Here is a 21696-nt window from a genome sequence, read left to right on the forward strand (position 1 = left end):
TTCTGTTGAAAACATTTTAATTTATTTTCACATTTACAGTACAAAAGGTAGACAGACAAATATTTAAAGTCATATTTACATATATACAAACACCTAAAATTTAACATACAATTTGGAGAAAAGTGACAAACCATTTCTTTAGCAATGTCACAATCTATTTTTTACTTTTTGGGATGGAGTCAGTATGGCAAGAGTCCTAGGTCAGTTTGTAGCTCCTTGATCATACCAGCAGGGGAGGAATGAAGAAACACCAGTCAAATCCAAGATTAATTTCAGGTAAATCATCAGACCAGCTAGTGTTTTGAAAATTAAACTAACGTACAGTTACAATTTTAGACTGATGAGGAAAAGCTCAAACGCAAAGCACGTACTCTAAAACGAAGAGTCCCACAACTTTTTATATATAAAAGGACCTCATTAAGATGCACACTCCAATTTAAATTTCCACTGTAAACTCATTTAAAAGACTTTTCTGGAGCAATAAAATCAAATATTATTTAATTACAACAAAATTTAATCCTTCAAACAATTCTTCCACCCGCCATTGAAAAATGCTAGCTTCAGACATGTAGGAATACTTGCCAAAAATGACCAGTTAACCTTGCTCTTTTTTTTTTTATAAAGTTAATAGTTAAGAACATTTTTTAAAAGACACTGTAGAATTCATATCCAAAATTTTCTTTTAAATTTTATAAATCAGTAAAAACATGTTTGGGTATGGACAAATTTCTGAAAATTCTCAAAAGTTTTTTTAAAAATTGCCTATAACTGAGAAATGGATCTAGAATATTCAACTTATTTTCTTTTTAAAAACAGATATTTACTAAGAACCACTTCCACATTCACTTATCTTTAGTGATAACTTTCATCTCTGAATTAACCTCGGTGATATAATAGCTGCTCCTGATAGCACAACAGATCACAATCTCCGCAAATTTTGTTTGCTCTTTTTGGTGCCAGGAAGAAGTCCTAGCTGAGAGCTTGATTTCACAGGTTTGCCACTTGCACAGTCTCTGGAATTGTGGTAGCAGCACAGGCACTTGGTGCAAAAGTCAAAGCTACAGCTTTCACGGCTGCATGTTGCCCTCTGTAGATAGGAGTCATATTTTGCAGGTGAGCTGCAGCGACTACAAACCTTAAGGCTTTCAGTGTTTTTCAAGGTCTTGGCAGCCTATTAGGAAAATATACATTTATTTTTAGTGAAATAATCACTGGAACAAGTAAATGCACAAACAACAAGTCTTCCTCCTTGTTTTATAAGAGCCTGAGTTTATTAGTCTCCAGGGAATGTTGCAAGACCCTTCTTTTCTCCCTTCTCCCTAAGGATGAGTGAAAGAGCTGGAGAGTGGTAGTGTGGAACTCTGGTGAGGATTCTGTGGTGAGGTTAATCAACTTACTAGAGTTATACTGTTAATGAGCTATTGGATATGTACAATTTTAGGGAAACAGATCTAAGACTTTTAAAAACATTGTCAAGGGTAACCAAAACATTGGACTAAGTCTCTCATTGCAGAGTAATATATAAATAAATAAATACAAATAAGGCCTGGATGCCTCAGCCCTCATCTAAAGAACATATATGATGGGGCCTCAACTACATTTACTTTCATAAGGGACAACATCCATTTAGAATTACATTCAACTTAAAACGCTGTAAATAGAACTAATTTTCAGAAGTGGTGAGCACCCACCCTCTGGAAATCAGCCGCTGCCTCCCAAAAGATGCCTCAAGTTGGGCACTCAAACAGAGGCAGTCAAAAAATCACTAATCACTCTTCAGATTACATTTCAATTTTAGTCTTATGGATTTTATGGAAAACATTATACTAGAGTTTGATGTGGAATGGCTAAAAGTAGCAGCAAAAGAACAGCAACACTGAACGTTATGAATGTGGGTTTACAGAAACTTTATACTTGTTTGTATTGGTGAAGTCAGTATCTAAATGTATCATTAGATGAAGTAACAGATCTGCCTAACCTGGACACTTTGCTGTGGACTGTAATATTTGTAACTTATTCCAATTATGAAGCACTTGGTTAACCTCAAAATCATCTCGAAACAGGTAAAATACTGAATTTGCAGCAGCTATTAGCCAAGCAATACACCCAACTAAAATGAAGTAAGAAACTACTCTGATTTGAAAGACACCAGGCAAATGAACTGAACTGGAAAATGTGGAGGTTAGTACACTGTTGAACAGCAAAAGCCACTGGTCCTAAAGTGCAGATTCAGCACATCAAGGACAACAGTCCAGTGGCAAACTATAAAGACAAAACAAGAGATACAGTTTACCACAGAAACCACACAAATCTATGCTGAATATTCCATACAACTTGATCGGGGAGGAGTGGGGGGAGATTCAGCACATGTATTTGCAATTCATCTTTAATGAGTAATTAGAATTCTCTCTTTTCACCATTTATGCTTCTTGGGAGATAGACTGGTGTGTTTAGTCAGTTTCACCATCTGGTTGACAATGCTGTTATTTGGGGAACAACATTTTTAAAACATAGTTGTCAAGAAGTTTCATTGAAACACAGATTTAGCCTAGTTTTAGAGGCATGGCTATGATCCCTTCTATACAAGATGAACTGTGTTATGAAAGGCTTCTTCAATGAAGGTTGCAGAGTAGGTGAGGCCTTACTCTTGGGTGAGTAAAGGGGCTAAGAATACAAAACAAAGTTTCAGCAGTCTCATTATAAGGAACGCTAGTATGTACATTTTTTGAAAAAGTTTTTTTCAATTCCATACAACTAGAAGAGAAGCATAGCATGGGCAGGCAATATACAGATTTCCTTCCACAGTTATGCTGATATATGTCAATCTTTAAAAATAAGCTAGTACAGGCCTATTAGTCATTGACTTTTCTTGAGTAGTCACTGCTAGTCATGTTATATTACAAAGTGAGACAGTTCTTTGAGGGCAGGGACTGTATCTTACTGTATGTTTGGAAAACACACTGTGCATAGATGGCAATTAGGGGGAAGCCACAAAATTACTTTTCGCTTGTGCCCTGAGCTAAGCTTTACACCCAAGTATTCTTCTTATTCAATGAAGAACATCCCATTGTATTATATAACTCCCCACCCAATTTTATACATATAGCAAAAACAGGTTCCATAATCTAAATTTGACAGTTATGCTTGGAAAGTGTTACTAGCGGTTAGAGTTGTGGTGCTCATTTTAGAAACGCGAGTTAAAAACTGCTCATGTGCTATTCTTGACTGCACATCAGTAGTTGAAGAGGAATAAAAACATCAGCATTACCTCAGAAAACTCCATGTGTCGGCTGTAAGAACCATTTTGATTGCTCTGGTTGGATGCTTTGGATCTGGATGCTTTTTTGGATGAGCTGTTTGGAGGGGCTGCTGTCTGAACAGAAGCTAAAGCTGCTCGATACAGAACATATTCCCTTGTTACAGTATGTTCTGAGGGCTGTACACTACCATCCTGTCAAGAGGTAAAATGAGGTTAAGCTTTAACAAGGCTCCTCTTTAAGTAACAGTCAAAATAAAAATTTAACTTTGATGTAAAGTAGCTGTGTTGTCTTTAAAATAAAGTATTGAGGTTTTCTTTGTAAACTTTTCTCTGGCTACCATGGACTTGCTAATTTTTTCAAACCTTGATAGTAAGCTACGTGGCTATCATTTTACCTGTACCTTTGGTGTAAGTAGCTATTCTCATTACTATTTTAAAGTAGGGCTGTCAAACGATTAAAAATATTAATTGCAATTAATCACAAGATTAAAAAAATATGATTAATCACACTGTTAAACAATAGAAGACCAATTTAAATTTATTATAAATATATTTGGATGTTTTTCTACATTTTAAAATCTATTAATTTCAATTACAATGCAGAATACAAAGTGTAGAGTGCTCACTTTATATTATTTTTTATTACAAATATTTGCATTAAAAAAATGATAAAAGAAATAGTATTTTTCAGGTCACCTCATACGAGTACTGTAGTACAATCTTTTTATCGTGAAAATGCAAAAGATAGTGCAATCTACAAGTCGAAGCATGAAGGGGCATAGGAGCATTCAGCATATCTGGCACATAAATGCCGGCTACAACACTGCCATACAAACACCTATTCTCACTTTCAGGTGACATTGTAAACAAGAAACGAACTGCACTACATCCCGTAAATATAAACAAACGTATTTATCTTAGCAATTAGCTGAACGAGAAGTAGGACTGAGCGAACTTGTAGGCTCTAACGTTTTACATTGCACTCAAAAACAAAACATTATGTAAAAAAAAATAATTCTACATTTGTAAGTTGCCCTTTCACAATAAAGAGATTGCACTGCAGAACTGAAAAATACTATTTCTTTTTTACAGTGGAAGTGAGCACTGTACACTTTGTATTGTGTTGTAATTAAAATGAATTATATTTGAAAATTGGTATCTATTATTTAAATTGATATCTATTATTGTTAAAAGTGCGATTAAAACTGCGATTTTTTTTTAATCGAGTTAATTTGTTTCGAGTTAATTGCTTGAGTTAACTGCAATTAATGGATAGCCCTATTTTAAACATCCAAGGGACAACATGGTTTAGGCCACCATTAACTTCAATAGTCTTCAATTATGCTGAACATTATTTCCAAGTTACCACAACTTTTAACCATTTAGACAAATCATGAGTCAACAGCAAAATTTTAAAACAACAAAACAATTTTTTCATCAATATTTTGTTGTGATGAATAGGAATGTTTGTATCTTTTCCACCAAGAAGTGAACTTTTAGTTCAGATTTTTCAGGTTTGCACTTCAGGTTAAAAAAAAGGATGTCAACCTGAACAAGATTTCAACACCTCAGTTTAAATATCACAGGACCCAGCTTAGAGAACACATTTTCAATATATAATCAAATAATTTTTTTAAGATCTTCATCCTCAAGAGCCACAGCTAGCCCTCAGGCAACAGGTTGTATATCACTGATTCAGATTTAAGTAGTTATCAAATGCAGGAACTTACAGAAAGGCTTTTCATTGCTTTACTATACACTTGGAAAGCCCATTTATCTTCCTTCAGAATTTTCTTCCATGTTGGACTCACTTTAGCCACACTGTAGTGAAAACACAAACATCTTAACAACTTCTGAAAGTAAAAAAGAAACTTGTTGCTCAACAATATGTCCAAGATCTAGTCCACTAATGTAAGTGTCCTCAAGAGACTGAGTCCACACCCTCTCCCTCATCCCTGCCCCCCCTTTCAAGAGGCAGGCTACTCCATCACCTCATTACTATTTATATCTGGCAGTACTCAAAATGTCCTAGACTTGTGCAAATATAAAAGGTGACAGGGTGCCTGTCCAAATGAGCGTACCATATGAATGGAGAAGAAAATTTTTTTAAATTTTGAACAAGCAAATAAACATTGTGTCATGGTAAGGGCGGATGAGCAAATTTTGGTAGCTTTTCCTGGTAGTTTTGTAGAGCTGGAGTATTATATATTATAATTTTTCTATGAAAGATGCACATCACTACTATATAGGAACATGCATCATGTTGAGTAATGCAACTTTTTAGAATACTTTTGAAGTTATAACATAATACTAACCAATGTGCAGAAGTCAAGCTCATATGGACAGAGCAGCATCCCTTCTGGTTCCCACTAGCACTATCCCTTTCCCAATGACAAACTCCCACAAGGTTAGTAAACTTACTTTATTAAGTCCATCTCCTCAAGATGTCTTAAGATGTTTGCTAAAAGATGTCTGAGATCCCTTTGGAAAAGTTCACCAAGAATGTCTATTGCATTTAATCCCATTTTCCTGCCAATTAGATTCCTAAGTCCAACGCTTCCCCGGGAAACAATTCTGTCCACAATAGCCCATGATTTAAGATTTCTTTTACCACTTTTTTTCAAAGTTGAGCAAACCAGTTCTTCAAAATGGGTAACTGGTAGCAAGGTTTTTTTGGAAAGCTGTGCTTGGCTTTGGTTCATGAGACAGTGATTTGGTGTGCCATATATATTTCCTGCCAGTAGTATACTGTCCTCATGTTCTGTTGGATCATTGTACTCGCTGCTCAACATAGAGGAGTAACCACTCTCCTCATTAAACCTACTGTTTTCTAATGCCTCCATTTCACAGGCACCTTCCCCAGATCTGTACAATACTTGCTGGTTTTCTTTGTTATGTACAAGCCTTCCTTCAGTTTTGTGGTCAAAATTCCTGGGGGTTGCATTCTGCAGTTCACTATGCAATAGCCTCTGAGATTCTTTAACACAGTCTTTACAAGACCCTTCCTCATAATTCGAGATAGAGGATTCTTCTAGTCTTTTCTTTACTGCATCAGTCTTTAACTGTGCGAGTCCAGAACGGACATGGTTACAATTAAAATCACATTTCATTTTGGCGGAGTGGTTAAGGTTTGCTTTCATTATTTTCTGGTTTGTATCCTGCAACAAAACAAAAAAGTATTAATCCAAAACAGCATTACCCAGAGCAAGTCAGTTGCATAGTTAATCCACATTTCTCTACGGCAAACAAGTATTGTAGGCTTCCACCTAAGTGATGAGATTCCCTGTGACAAGAGGATTCACTAATCCCTATGCTAAAAGTACACAACACCAAGAAGAAAATGTTTAAATTGGAAGACATTTACCGTCATATAAATACCAGGACAACCTGCCAAACTACTTGGCTCACCTGTCCATCTAAAATTCATCCTATATAGAAATGCTCTAAGAACCTATCAATACAAGACATCCGTCCTTTCCCAAGAGGCCTTTACTCAAAGAAAAACATTCAAATAAATGTTTGTATCAAATTTAATACTACAGAATAGATTATGATGATCTTTTTAATGAAACAGCAAGTAAAATAATGTATTTGAATGTTTCACCATGCGTCTTACACTAATGGACAATTTGTATCAATTTCCAGTTTTTCACAGAATACACACCTATTCTCCTATACCTTCTGAGATGTCTGGGATGGAGAGTACTACCTTCTCACTAGCTGCTAGATAGCATAAGTGGGGAGGGGGAACTTTCCTCTCTATCCTTAGAGAAAAATGCTGTGAAGGAGGGAAAGGTATCACATAGCTCCGCTTCATTTCTTTTCATAGTAGATAAACTCCATTTTATAGTTTCTCTATTTCTCTCCTGCAGACATGAAACTCCAGAGTATCTTGGACCATCTGGTATGTGCCTAGTCAGCCAGCTGCTCTGCATTGACTGAGTGAGCATGTGTCCCTGAGCTGAAGTTCTACTTATACTGTCTGAATTTAGTCAGAGCCAGTTCTTTTAATGGGGCTCCACAAAGACCCAAATTCCATAACTGGGAATTCCATCTATCATTTACAAAACTGACATTCACAGCACATTTGAACCACTTGACTGCAGCCAATTTGGAATGAAATGCAGAAGCTATTTTAGACCAACTCCACTATACATTTTTCAGAACAAAACTGAATAACTTCTCTAACTGAATATGCAGGAGGGTGAGTTAGTGGGCAGAATGCAATTTCCAAATCGTAATTTGGATACAATACAGGCATCACTTTTAACTCTTGCATAAAGTGCCATCAGATCTTATTATGAATAGCTAGCTCTTCTCCAAATCCACACAACAGTACTTACTGAAAATAGTACTAAACAAAAACGTATCTTGCCAGTTTTCAAAAGCCAAGCACAGTTGGGCCAAGTCAGTACTTGAAGGAGACCCTGGGAGAGGAAAACAACACAGTGCTGTAGAAAGTCAAGTAGGTGATTCAAAATGTGGCATTCTCTCCAGAGACAGTTCTGAAGCTATACTCCAGCATGGTGTTAGGGCACTCTACTGCTTGAGTGCATGCCTTTCAGGTCCCAACCAGTGATAATTAAAATTCCAACAGCATCTTTTCATAAGAATAGTGTGTTACCCTGGATATAATTGTGCTAAAAATAATTCACTCAAACTTTTCCCCCCCTGCCTTTTAGGATGGATATAATGGCACTCACTTCCTGTCTTAAACGCCATGGTACAATTCAATGTATTTCCAAGTGGCCCCTAGAACAGTGGTTCTCAAACTGCAGGTCGTGGTGGCTCTGGTCAGCACCGCCAACCGGGCAGGCTAGTCTCTACCTGTTCTGACACCGTGCTGCACCCCGGAAGTGGCCAGCAGCAGGTCCGGCTCCTAGGCAGGGGGACCACAGGGCTCTGCGTGCTGTCCCACCCCGAGCACTGGCTCCGCACTCCCATTGGCTGGTTTGCACCCCAATCCCAGCCCAGAGCTCCTTCCCACACGCTAAACTCCTCATTCCCAGCCCCACCCCACAGCCCTCACCCTCGCATCCCAACCTTCTGCCCCAGCCCTGATCCCCTCCCACGCCCCAAACCCCTCATTCCCAGCTCTGTTGGGTCACAGGCATCAACAATTTTCTTCAACTGGGTTGACAGAAAAAGTTTGAAAACCACTGCTCTAGAAGGAACAGAGTGTTAGTGAGAGGGTTCCATGACTTAAGGAGGACAGTTGGGATGCAGCCAGAAGTCAGGCAGGCAGCCACTGAACTGGACATACTGCTTCTTGGATATTAATTTGCCAGCAGGCAGAACCATAATAGGGGCTCCTGCACAGAGTACCAGGCCAAAATACACTTCAGAGGCAAGGTGGAGGTGGCCCAACCCCCCACCATGAGGGGGCGGAAGTGGTGGTTGAGGGGGAGGAGAAGCCACCCCCAGGCACAATTTTGTTGACTGGGGGCAGGGCATGTGTTTGGGAAGCTAAGAAGTATCCCTTAATGAAAAGATCCCTTCATATATGTTAATGGTGCAATAGGAGGGGACCCCATGTATGCTGTGATGGATATTTCTCCTATGTGTTCATAGTGTGGGGAAGAGAAGTGATCTCATACACACTGGGAAGAACCTGAGAAGTGTCCTTCCATGTGGTCAGAGTACAAAGGCAAAACCAACTCATGTGTTTGAGGAGACTGAGGAGTCTCCAGGATTTGTATGTGGTTACAGTCATAGGCATTTCCAGGAGTTTGGGGAAAAGGGTGTTCTATAAATTTTTGAGGTGGAGGGAAGAAGTGTCCCCTGTATATTTAGGGTGATGCATATCCTTTTTTTTGGAGTGAAATTAAAATAATTGGTTTCCTCTGTGTACTGTGAATGGGGCAACGATGTGGTTCTTGCCTAGCTGAACTAGTGAAGGTGAACCCCCCCCCTCCGAGGTGTGGTTAGAGAAGGTGCCCCTAAAGGCCTAGGTTGCAGCACAGATAAGGTCGTTGCCGCCTTCTGGGGTCACTAAGCTACATCAGCTCAGTGCATCTGTTCCTAGCGTGGTTAGTACATTGCAGGGTCTGAGAGCTGTCAATCTATTTCCATGCCCAACACCCTGTGTCTGAGCTGGGCCGCTGCCGGCAGAAGAGCCCCCAATTCTGCCATCCTCACACCGAGACAGGTCTTGCCTCCTCGTTCCCTCATTTTTAATCGTTTCCCCCCAAAAGGAGGCCGTGGGGCCAATCTGCCGCCAGTTTGGGCAGTGTCCCCTCCCGGCGGCATGGCCTGGGCGGGCGGGAGACGGGGCGGCGTGGCTCCTCCTCAGCCTTCCTCCCGCCCGCCGAGACCCTCAGGACTGGCGCTTCCCTCTTTTGGGGGGAGCAGCGCGGGGCCCGCCATCCCGCGGCAGGGGGGGGAACCCGAGGGAGTGACCGGGGGGAAGTGGCTGCAAGGCCCTGAGATGGGGGGGGGGGGGGAGAGTGATGGGGGGCAGGCGGCTCCCCAGGGACCCCCGGGCTACCCGAGTCTGTGCCACTCGGCGGCTGCCCTGGGGAAGCCCCCGCCCCGCGGCACGTTCGGGTTCCCCAGCACAAGAACCGAGGCCCGGAACTAGAGCCCCGCTCCCGCCATCCATCCCCCGGCGCCCCAGCCCAGGGGAGGATGCCCGGGCACCGAGCCCGCCTTGACCCGGGACGTGTCACAGCCCCGCGGCCCACCGCCTCTGAGACGGGGGCAAGTCAAACCTCCCACCGCTGCGGCGGCGGCGGCTCCTCAGCCCCGTTTCCCCCCCCCCGGTCCGGCCACAGTACCTGGGCGCTGCTCCCTCCGCGCGAACCGCGGCCGGTGAGTGACTCTGGGCGGCTACCGCGCTTGCCGGGTACTTTTAAAAACTTTGAATTTGGTATCCAAAATCCCGGCGGCCAATCAGGTGCCGCCCCACGAGCTCGGCCGCCAATAGCGGGGAGGTTGTAAACGGCGGCCAATCCCGGGCCTCGCGCTGAGCCCCGCCTCCCTCGTATTTTCCCTCTTTTGAGGGAGAAGAGCGAGGCAAGCGCGAGCCCGCGCCATGGGCGTGTCCAAAAGCAGGGAGGGAGCCTGGCAGCGCGCGCGCGCTCTCTTCAGGGGTGGACACGTGGAGCGCGGGAGAGAGAATGCGGCGCCGCTCCAGAAGCGGTGGCGGCTTTTCTGAACCTCCTCATTGCCTCCCTGCGTCCCAGCGCTCGCACTGCTCCATATAGTCACCCCGCGCCTGGGTTCTCTGCACTGGCTGTGCGGATCACTTTTTCAGGGGAAAGTATTTACTGCAGAGGACTGGGACATGCGGTTGCTACTGAGATTTAGTTCTAAGTTCTCTGACCATGGGTAAATCATTCCCCCATCTTTGTGTCGCAGTTTCTCCAATCTATAACGTCGGGGTACTTGTACCCCATTGGCAGCCTGTAGGGCGGCCTACCACCTATGTAAACTCCTTGGGAACATCCCAAGGGAGATGCGGAAATGAAGATCATGCCAATGTGCTAGCAGAAGTAGAGCAGGCTCCTGTTAACCATAAGCTGCAGTGTAGTCTACTCCCACTGGAATGCTACACAATGCAGAATTAATATTCTCTGCAAAATTTTATTTTTTCCTGCAGAATTTCTTCCCCCCTCGTCCCCACCACCAGCACTCCCTGGCAGAGGCAGCTGGGGCTCCCACAGCCAGAGAGCCTAGGTCTGAGAGCTGGAGCATGATGATACTGTGTTATTCTGACAAATAAGATGTGCTGAATTTTAAAATATTTGGTGCAGAATTCCCCTAGGTGTAATATTCCCTGCAAATTAATGTTTCCTGCCCCTTTATATGTTATGCCATTTAATTATTCCCTTGAACTACAGGAGCTGCAGTTTCACTTACCCTTTGCTGTGGTTTGGTTTATGTTATGTTGTCAGGTTCCAACCTTCTCCCTCACCCCCAGTTGTGAGCTGACCAAAGTTCTTCAGTAACCTCAAATATTCAGTGTCACCTAGACAATAGTGGAACAGAGTTTAGCAGGCAGAATCCTGACGCAGCACTGGCTTGTCTAGCACTTCTAGGCTGCACAAAATATATTTAACAAGGATCCTCCATGTGAGCAATGTGGGATTTACTTTATTTGGAGGAAGGAGAGGACGAAACAGGTTGCCATGCTGCCCCCATAATAAAACCAAAAATCCACTTGCTTTAGACTCTGCTTGACTGGCTACTAAATAAATTTCCAAGGCTATTAGAACAATGGCAATGCTTATTCCTTTAAATACTTCTGGTCTATAAGATGCTCAGTTGCAGTGGAGAAGCAATTCAGGATTAAGTCCACCATCTGCATAAGACAAGAGTCCAGGTCTAGAACTAAGCAGCAGCAAAGGACACTGGCTGTGGCCAAAGGTCTAGCTGGCAATGGAGGACATACTGTCCACATGGGCAACTGTTAGGTTTAAATAAGCCCTTCTCTTTCCAGCAGCCATTTTGTTCCCTAAGTGATCCTGTATTCTGACCTTAGTCAGAATGGCAGGGAGGTGATTTTAAGAACTCAAGAACTTGAAGAGAATGGGGGTTGCACTTACAGATACACAATATGACCGTAAACTTCTGATTTTCCATATAAATATATCAAAATTGTGAAGAGTAGGGCTCCATTCTTGCAAAAAGTGGTGCAGATACCTAACTGAGTGTAAGTACTCCCATGACTTCAAAGGAACTAATTTAACGGGTAAAGTTAAGCTTGTGCATCACTGCTTTACAGAATAGAGCTTAGTACGAAGACCAGCATACAGGATCATCTTAGGAAACAAAATAGCCTCTGGAAAGCCAGGTTTAAATGAGCCCTTAATTTTATACAAAGAGCTTGTATATTTATTGGTTCAAACTAGAGAAGCAAGTAAATGTAAGATAATGGAATGTAGATATAAACTTGATTATATTTCGTTTTATAATTGCATTCCTTAATTTACAACACATTAAATTACATTTTATATATACTTTATTGAATTTATGCTTTTTATAAGCAAACTCCTGCTAAGTTTGTTGCAAATACTAACTTATTTTTATTCTAATATGTTATGGTGATTTTGTTAAATAGAAGTCGGAAGTAAATATTTTTACCCGTAGCAAATTTTTTCCTCGTTATATGACTCAGTTGTTGCCCTATAGATGTTATTATACATGCAATACATGATGGTATGATCTGGTATAAAGATTGTGCTGAGAGAGAGAGTGTGTGTGTGTGTGTGTGTGCATGTGGTCACAATTGTTTTCTGTGTGTGTGGACAGTCACAATTGCTTTCAGTGTTTGCATACCCAAATATAAATGTAATGTTTCTCATTTATCCTCTGTTTTAACCACACAAAAAATACCAGCATATCAGAAAGGCAGAATTTTTCTTTACATAAATCATGATTTGTTCCTATACCTGATACTGAAATAAGATTCACCCCTCTATAATTTCCAGGATTACCTATACCACCTTTAGAAAGACAGACTCAAATATAATTGCTACCTTCCAGTTCTCCAGTACAGTAGCTGATTTTAAGGAGAGAACAGATATTTTTGTTATCAGCTAAGATACTTTATATTTAGTTGGCATTTGCCTTACACTTGCAAGAATTGCCATCTTTAATGACACTGGCAGGACAATTTGCATTGCCATCCCCAGGCTGGACCATTCTGAGTAAAGGACTTCAGATCTCCAGGGCTGCTAATGTAACACTTACGCAGCAATGATTAATCAGCACAACAATGTATAGAGACAATAAAAACTCCACCTTTAAAACTGAGATTAGCATCTTGCTGAAGGTTACAGAAAACAGTCTAGTCACCATTAGTTTTCTAATAGCATATAACCTTGATATGACTGATAAAAAGAGGAAAGCAAGAAACAGAAGATCTGAAGTTCAGGCTTTAAGAAAGTACATCCAAAATCCACAAAAAAGGAACATGGGCATTGCAATACTGAGCCTAGCTTTCAGATGCCTTGAAAATCACTGGAACCACAAAGCCTATGTTAGGTGCTTAGGCTCCCTATACAATGCATGGGGAGAGAGAGCACTGGAAAATGGGATCCACGAATGTCAGCAAGCTAGGCACGGTAGGAAATGCTGATGAGAAAGGTGTGTCCTAAACCCGGTCATCTCAGGTGCCTGTTAAAGTTCAGTGCCTAAATCTGGTCTGCAGGGAGGCACCTATTTCTACTTGTGATCCACAACCAGGAACCCCTCTCTTGGAGTCAGGTGACTTAGGTGCCTAAGACATTTTCACAAGAAACAGTTTAGGTGCCTGTCTCACTCCACACAAAATGGCTGTGGGGAAGAGGGGGTCTCCTTTGTAGTTTTTAGCTCAGTGCTTGAGGTACTCAGTTGAGATATGGGAGACCCTAATTTAAATTCCCCCCTTTGCCTGATGAGAAGGGATCTGAATAGGGGTCTCCCACCTCTCAGGTGAGTACCTTAGCCACTGGACTATGGAATATTTTGATGTAGGTCTCTCTCAATCTCTCGTTGAATTCATTTTAAGATAATTAAATATTAATTAGTCCAGAGACAGAAACAGAGTCTTTGTATAGTCAAGTGGCTAGGTCACTCACCTGAGAGGTAAGAGTAGCCCACTCACAGTTGAGCACCCTAACCACTGGCCTAAATGTTATAAAAGGGAGGCTCCCTGCATCCTTGGCTTTATACTGTATGGAATAGATTTTTATGCTCAGATGAAGCCTAGAACTAGAAGCAACTCAGTTTTTCTGCATACCTTTTGAGAGTAGAGCAGCAATGTCCTCAGGTGAGAAAGTAAAAACTGCAATCACTTCAAACTCAATCATATTTACTTTAGATTTTCTACACTGTAGTCATCTCATACACAAGTCTATAGTCTTCTACTCCAGCAAGTAGGAAAAACTGTTTAGCAGTCATGAAGAGATAAATTAATCCTTTTTGATGATCTGAAATGCAGTTTACACCTCCTGTGTGATGCTCCAGCAAACAGCCATGCAGCTAATTTGTGTCAGGGTAGCCATATCTGTCATTACAGGGCTTAGCAAAGAACAAAGTTCAGGTCAGATTTGTTTTTACATTTTCTGAAATAATTTCCATTAAAGTTTCATAATCAGCATATTCCCTCAGGGATGTTATCATTTCATCTAGCAGTTCTTCCCCTAACATAAAACTTTCAATATGATGCACTGTTTTGTTTATCCTGTGGTCAGTTACACGATCCTGTGGAAAGTTGTATGTTCTGATCTTCTCGGATCTTCCTTTGGTCCCAATCTACCACATAAGAAGAATCAGTTTATTATCATGGTATTCTTTTTAAGCATAGAATAATATACTGGTTAAGCATTTGAACATCAGTTGTTTACTTCCTAATGGAAATACACAATATTCATGACAGAGATTTAGTAATAGGATTAACCTACAGACCTGTTCACTATAGCTATGGCTAAGAAAAACAAGTTCCTAGAATTCTTAGATCATATATATTATATATGTATGAAGAACTGTAGTGTTCTTATAGTTACTACAAACCTATATGAAGTGCTAGAGTAGCCATCACTGGATAAGAAATGTGCTGTATCCTATTGCAAAGCCTTAAGTTTTTCCTTTCTAATGGCACATAGTTTCTAATTGCGATGGGTTATCAGACATCAGACCTTTACCCCGTCATTGACCCAGGACTGAATATTGTCCATCATCTACCTGAGATATTTTTCAGGTATGTTAATTTAAAAAACAAAGTCAACAGTTTGAAAGCTATTCAGAGATTTAATATGCGTAGTACTATGTCCTGATGGAACTAGATGAGTAGTCAAAAGTGCAGAATGCGTGATCATGCTGCTATTGACATTACATGCATGGTAGATAAGTTTTTTTCAATCCCTGTGTATGACAGCTAGCTCAATGTGTAAGATTACTAGCCAGGGTGAAAAATACCTGTGCCACCAAGCCCTACCCAATCCTTATGCACTGCAATTTAATGGAATAAGACAGCAGTTCTCAAATTGTGAGTCAGGACCCCATTTTAATGGGGTTGCCAGGGCTGGCTCAGACTTGTTGGGGGCCAAAGCCTGAGCCCCACTGACTGGGACTGCAGCCAAAACCCAAGGGCTTCAGCCCTGGGTGGGTGGCTCAAGTTACAGGCCCCTGTCTGGGGCTGAAGCCCTTCAGCTCCCCCCCCCCCCCCTCCCCGGGACAGTGGGGCTCGGGCTTTGTTCCTGTCACCGGGGGGCAGCTGGGCTCAAGCTTCAGTCCCCCCTCCTGATGTCATGTAATAATTTTTGTTGTCAGAAGGGGGTCGCGGTGCAATGAAGTTGGAGAACCCCTGGAATAAGACATTTGTGCACTGCATTTAACTATAATATATAGCAATTAACTTTCTTTTTAATCTAATTTTAAAATGTAATTTGCTATCAGCAGCCCCACATGCACAGAGCTATTCATTTGCAAAGTAAATCCTACCTGAATCTTTCTGGCATTGTATCTCTTGGTTGTCTCTTCTTCTACTTTGATGTTGTATAGTTTAGCACGAAGCATCTGCAAAGCCTTCTCTTTATTTTTGATTTGAGATCTCTCTTGTTGACATTCAGACACTACACCTGATTACAGCAAAAATGTAATCAGATTTAACATTTAATAAGAATAAACAAAAATATTGTTGTGATTGCATCTTCAATGGAGATTATTTTTATTTTAAAAGTAAAAACAAGCTACTACCTTCTTTACCACGTTAAGGGAGGCAAAAAAATAAAAGCCAAAATCTATAATAGTTAAGGATGCGATTTAATCAGGGAGGTCACGGATTCTGTGATTTTAATAGAGCTCTGTGACTTCTTCGGCTTCAGATTCAGCCCTGCTCCAGCTTAGGCTTCAGTCTCGCTGTAACCATGCCCTGATTTTTTCCTTTTTGTACTATGACAATTCTGTGAATTTTGCTTAATTTTACTGTAACAAAATTGTATCCATAGTAAAAGTTTAGCCTGAGATTCAGATTAGGGTTGAATTGCGCAGGTCCTTTACCACACACACAAGATGTTTAAATTTATAATTGAATATGATACGCTATAGGGAGTCTGTGGAAGAAGAGATGAGTGATGTAATCTGATTCACTGGTGTGGAAGATAATCTTAGCATCTATGTTTTGCATGATCTTGATTAATGAAATTTTGAAATTAGGGAGGCCAGGGAAGAAGAGGCTGCAGTAATCAATGTGGGAGAATCAGGGTGGGACAATTATTATTATAGCACCACACAAATGTATGCTAAACTCTTCTGCCATAAAAAGACATGGTCCCCACCCCAAAAGCTTACAGTCTAAGCTGAACAAGGAGCAAGAGGTGTGAGTAATGAATACCGGGAAGAGAAATAAGCTGGTGGGAATACAGGGGTTGCAAAATAATTTCATATAATTTCTTGGATTTGTTTATATATCTATCTTGCTGGCTCTGATAAGATTGTGTTTTTAATACTGATTGTTTATAACATAGGTTAAAAACTATAATTTTTTTTTCTGTAACCATAAGGTAGTGTGAATGGAGCTGATATGATAGGAATAATGGAAGTGGGAGAAAAGGAACATGAAAGGAGGAGGTGTGATGTAGACAGGCACAAGAGGAAAGAAGAAACGAAATGGTATAGGAAAAGATCAAGAGATGAGGTGTGGCATAGCATGCAGATCAGATTCATTAGCTCATATAGCAACCAATGTAATTGGTTGCTGAAGTCCAACATCTTGGAGTGTAAGTCTAACGTTAAGAAAACAGTGACTGTAAAGATATGATGCTGCTGCTGTTCTGGTTCCCAAGGGAACTGGGATATTTAATGCTCTTTGGGGACTTGGCTTCCTATGTGCGTGTTCCAATGTTCAGTGGAGGATGAAGTGAGGCTTAAGAAGATCTAAAATGCCCATTGCTAGATGGGACAAGTATTTTAGTAATCAGAACAGAGTAATAGTTGTCCTCTTCTGTAAAATAAGTGGTAATATTCTGGATACGTTGGGAGAAGGAGGAGTAAGAGATGACTGATGTTGCAAGACTGCTGGCAATGGGAGAATAGAGGGAGCTCAAATAAAAGGGGATGCCAAAATAATGAGAGAAGAATGGAACCTTTGAAAGAGATATCTGAGAGGTCGGAGGAGAATCTGGACCCGTCACGGCTATGAGAACCAAGGGAAAACAAGGTGTTGAACACTGGAGTGATCAGCAATACTGAAGCTGCAAAAAGATCAAAGAGGAGAAGATAACAGAGATTCTGGAATTTGGCTCTGATGATATGTTGGAGATGTTGGTGAGAGCAGTTTTGGTGGAGGTGAAGAGAGGAAGCTAATAAGAAGGGTCCAAAAGGATGCTGGATGAGGGGAAGTCAAGGCAGCTGTTGTAGATGGCACACTAAAAGAGCTCAGAGGTGAGTAGAAAGAAGATTGCGTGGCATTTAAGGGCATTTGAGGATGAAGATACGAGAGCATACCTGTATGCTATGAGGAAGGAGCCAGAAGACAGATGAAAGTCAATAGCTGAGAATGGGAGACAGGTGGAGGAGTTGCAGTTAACTGCATTAAGGTAGCACCAATGCACTTCAGTTAGGAGCGGGGCCCCACAGCAATAAGTATAGTGTTAAATGGAGAAAGACACTGCCTGCTTCAAAGAGCTAACATCATAATGCTAAGTAGAAAAGGAGATACTCTGTTCTCCAGATGCTGAGGGGGGAAGGGGCGAACCACCAAACACAACTGTTCAGTGGGTCTCAAGCTGGCTCCTGAAGATCTGTCTTCTACTGCCTCTCATCCTTTTTTCAGCTGCTAAATTGCATTAAAAAACTAAAAATATAAATTTTCCATATAAGCAACTGCTGCAGTTGTCTCAAGGACGTTATTGTGAATAAAAAGGGAGATGGTTTAATGAACTGGATTGTAAAAGGAGGTGGTCTGCAAAACTGTGAATGGGGGAAGAAGTGGTCGACAAGACACTTTATATTAATGAGTTATGAAAACATTTGAGAATGGAACTCTAGTGTCTTCAAGGTTTCAGAATAAGCTAGAATTGTGTCAAAAGCAACAGAAATTGATTTGTGTGATAAAATTATCATTGCTAACTAAGAAGAGGTAAAACTCCAAGTATAGAGTACTGTACTTCCACTCTCAAGCAAATCATTGTCCTAATAGTCTACCCTGCTTTTAAGCACTACTTCTCTTTATATGTAAAATTTAATAAACATGGAAAGTGATAAACTGTAATCAAGAGGATTGTAGGCACCCCAATCTTCAGTTCCAACACTCTAATAATTTAGTACTGGACCTATGAAGCAGAAGCCACCAGGTATGCCAAATGGGATAGTGGTTTTGTACTGTGGAGAAATGTCCACTGAGATCTAAATTTGGATGTAGTTTTATAAAGTTTGTAGAAATGAATGGTTATTTCATTAACCCTTTCCAAAACCCTTATCCCATAAGGATTTTACAATATTAAATTACATGAATTTTTGTCTTCCAGTACTGAAAATTGTTCTTACAAAGAGAATGAAGAAGTAGGAGGAGAACATAGGTAGAATTATTTAGCTTTTTGACCTTTCAACCTGATAAGATATCTGCATTTTAGTTATGACAATAGTTTTACATTGTAGATCCTTTATTAGGAGTAACTTTTAGGTACCTGTTGGAATATGAACTATCCGTACAGCACTGTCAGTTGTATTTACATGCTGGCCCCCAGCTCCACTGGCTCTCTTAGTTTCAATTTGTAAATCTTTAGGATTAATTATCAGATTGATCTATGATAGGGAAGAAAAAAAAAAAAACCACACACATCTTTGTTTTTCCTTTCTAGACAAATGACAGTTATTTTTAATATAAAAACTTGGATATTTTTTAAACAGTATATTTCAGTAGGAGATCAAAACCATTTTAAGTTCATGAGGAGTGTGATGCAATAACCAAACAGTTTCAGAAAGCACAATACAGTCCTGGTGATCAGATTGCAGTGCAAGCTCCTGTGAGGCAAAGATCAATACAAAGTTTTAATTCTCAGCTAGTTCAGGGTTGTTAGCTCAGCAAACCCCTGATGAGAACAAAATTCTCAGCAAATCATTTTAGGAGGAGGAAAATATGGAATTTAGAGAGAATGCATAGGTAAATGAAATCTCTAAGTTCCACATTTTTTTGTTCCAGTTTTTTTTGTCACTGTGTCAGAGATACAAGTCCCCGTTGACATACCTCTGCTGAAGTCCAGCTAGGAAGAGCCAAAATTTGGATGAGGGATTCCTGAGACATTTCCCTCCTTTCTCTCCCCGTCCCCAACCAATTTGTATTCCCACTTCCCATATATTAAAGCAGGGGTCGGCAACGTTCGGCATGCGGCACACCAGGGTAAGCACTCTAGCAGGCCGGGCCAGTTTATTTACCTGCTGACGCGGCAGGTTCGGCCGATCGCGGCCCCCACTGGCCGCGGTTCGCCGTCCCGGGCCAATGGGGGCGTCGAGAAGCGGCGTGGGCGAGCGATGTGCTAGCTGCGGCTTCCCACCGCTCCCATTGGCCCGGGACGGCGAACCGCGGCCAGCGGGGGCCGCGATCAGCCGAACCTGCCACGTCAGCAGGTAAATAAACTGGCCCGGCCCACGAGGGTGCTTATCCTGGCAAGCCGCGTGCCAAACGTTGCCGACCCCTGTACTAAAGCATTCTTCTGGAATTGTAATAGACTTTGGTTCTAAAATGTTGTTTTTGAATGGAACATTTTTCATGCTTAGCAAACACTTAGTGTATATAAAATATAGAAGCTAAAGAGATCTTACTTCATACAAAGTAATTTGCCACAAGCTATGTAAGAGAAAATCCTATTGAACTCACAACAGTTTGTTGGTGGGAAAATTTTGTGAGGCATGAATGTGAAGAAATCTACAAACACACACACTTGTGTGTGCCCCTGCTATCTAGCCTCTCTGGACATAAATATGATAATTAGACACAACATGACTTGGGGTTTTGGAATAACCCCATAAAAATCAGGGAGAGGTCAAAAGATTGAAAAGGGAAAGATTTTACATGTCTTCAAGATGGCAGATAATGGGGGTTGTTCATGGGACAAGTAGTTATATTTAAATACATCTTACCTCCACGGGTTGGGGTAATAGTGCGATAGTCATTGTACTGGTGTGAATACGGCCTTGCTTTTCTGTCTTTGGCACTCGTTGAACACGATGCACGCCTCCTTCAAACTTCATATGCTTGTATGCTTCAAGACCTGCTATACTAACAGCTGCATGTCTCAGGCCACCTTAAAGACAAAGAGAAAATTGTCTTACTATAACTATCCTATTATAATTTGAAACATTTTATTTAGATGATACTGACATTTGTTCTTGGGAAAAAGTTAGGAATAATTTATCAAGTGACTTATGTGTAGTCTGAATCAGGCTTTACTTAATTATAAAGTACCTCCTCACCAGCCAACCTGTGTTCCATTCCTCAACATTCTGCAGCACTCTTGCTTTCTGTATGTTGTCTCATGTATCTTTCAGTGTTGGGGAAAATCAAGATTGCTGATTACACAATGAAGAGGCAGACTTGTCTGAGTGTTCTACTAGGAAATTTCCATAGGAATTATCTTCTAATTTTTTTAAAAAATAAGCAGTTAACAAGGAAAAATGTTTTAACTAATATATTCAGTCAGGTTTATACCCAATGATGAAAAAAAAAAAAAAAAAAAAACGCCCAAGAACAAAAATTCCCTGCAGGTTGTTTGTTAAAGGGAGGCGTGTCAAATTCATTCTGTGGAGGACGCCAAATGCCATTTTAAATTATGTCTGTGGGCCATGATATATATTTACAACTACATATCTCCCTCCATTCATGGAACTCCCACTGATGTCAATAGTAAGTTTACAAAAAGATCATGAGTGGAATATGGTCTCTGTATAGTAACAAACTTACTTATTATTTGTTAGTATCTTGCCATATTCTGCATTACTCAATGGAAAAATTTGCTCAACTTTAGGACCAAGACTATTTTTGTTCTTTGTGTCTCTTTCCCATCCACCTTTAGTCCTCTTCCCCTCTTCCCCGTTTTTGTATTTCTCTTCCTTTCTTCTTTCTCTGCATTTCCTTTCCTGCTGAGAGGTAGGAAAAACCCTCAATTCCCAACCACCCCTTTCCAGTCACTAAAATTATCAGCAATGAAATAGTTAAGGCTGACAATGTGTCACAACTGGAATTTGGAGATAAACCCAATGAGATTAATAGGAATGGGAAGGTACATATCACTAAAAGCCATTCCTGCATCAGTATACATGTTAGGTTATCTCTTCAAGGGCTAGATAGAAGCTTTCTAAAATGAAAGCCAAAACAGTGCAGAAATCTGACTATGCAATCTAGGCCACCAAAAATACATTTAGCAGGCCAGATCCACGTTGTGGAACTGGTGTTTGACAACTGTAATTAAGGGGTTTGCAAATATTGCTGTTCTCTGCAGACTCTTAATATTCTA

General features: G+C 40.8%; 2 protein-coding genes across 6 annotated transcripts in view; both read right to left on the reverse strand.

Annotated features, from left to right (window-relative positions):
• FBXO5 (F-box protein 5) lies at positions 1 to 14117 on the reverse strand. Of its 4 annotated transcripts, XM_005301416.5 has the most exons (7): positions 13983 to 14117; positions 11120 to 11228; positions 7603 to 7686; positions 5681 to 6417; positions 4990 to 5080; positions 3269 to 3451; positions 1 to 1171 (listed from the first exon to the last, which is right to left on the reverse strand). In XM_005301416.5, exons 4-7 carry the CDS (start codon positions 6397 to 6399, stop codon positions 920 to 922), a joined length of 1245 nt encoding a protein of 414 aa, XP_005301473.1. In that variant the 5' UTR covers positions 6400 to 6417; positions 7603 to 7686; positions 11120 to 11228; positions 13983 to 14117; the 3' UTR covers positions 1 to 919. The 4 variants fall into 4 exon arrangements, with proteins under 4 accessions (XP_005301473.1, XP_005301474.1, XP_023968179.1 ...); XM_005301417.5 differs by lacking the exon at positions 7603 to 7686; XM_024112411.3 differs by lacking the exons at positions 11120 to 11228; positions 13983 to 14117 and adding an exon at positions 10036 to 11057.
• Positions 12981 to 21696, reverse strand: part of MTRF1L (mitochondrial translation release factor 1 like) — an 18354-nt gene continuing 9638 nt past the window's right edge. The window contains exons 4-7 of one of the 2 annotated variants that reach the window (XM_024112424.3): positions 20324 to 20487; positions 18871 to 18988; positions 15686 to 15822; positions 12981 to 14497 (exon numbers count right to left, since the gene is read on the reverse strand). In XM_024112424.3, the coding sequence (XP_023968192.1) occupies positions 14282 to 14497; positions 15686 to 15822; positions 18871 to 18988; positions 20324 to 20487 (635 nt within the window). In that variant the 3' untranslated portion in view covers positions 12981 to 14281. The remainder of the gene's footprint in view (positions 14498 to 15685; positions 15823 to 18870; positions 18989 to 20323; positions 20488 to 21696) is intronic. The other variant, XM_008177867.4, reaches the window with a different exon arrangement.

Source organism: Chrysemys picta, chromosome 3 (genome assembly GCF_011386835.1).
Source record: "Chrysemys picta bellii isolate R12L10 chromosome 3, ASM1138683v2, whole genome shotgun sequence".
NCBI classification, from domain to species: Eukaryota; Metazoa; Chordata; order Testudines; family Emydidae; genus Chrysemys; species Chrysemys picta.

Bases quoted from the DNA above. Each gene is read 5' to 3' on its own strand.
- FBXO5 (XM_005301417.5), bottom strand. From the start codon at position 6,399: ATGAAAGCAAACCTTAACCACTCCGCCAAAATGAAATGTGATTTTAAT. The intron at 5,081-5,680 runs GTAAGTTTACTA...TTTTCACTACAG, and splicing joins GAGGAGATGGACTTAATAAA to TGTGGCTAAAGTGAGTCCAA. The intron at 1,172-3,268 runs GTAATGCTGATG...TTTTCCTAATAG, and splicing joins GACACATGGAGTTTTCTGAG to GCTGCCAAGACCTTGAAAAA.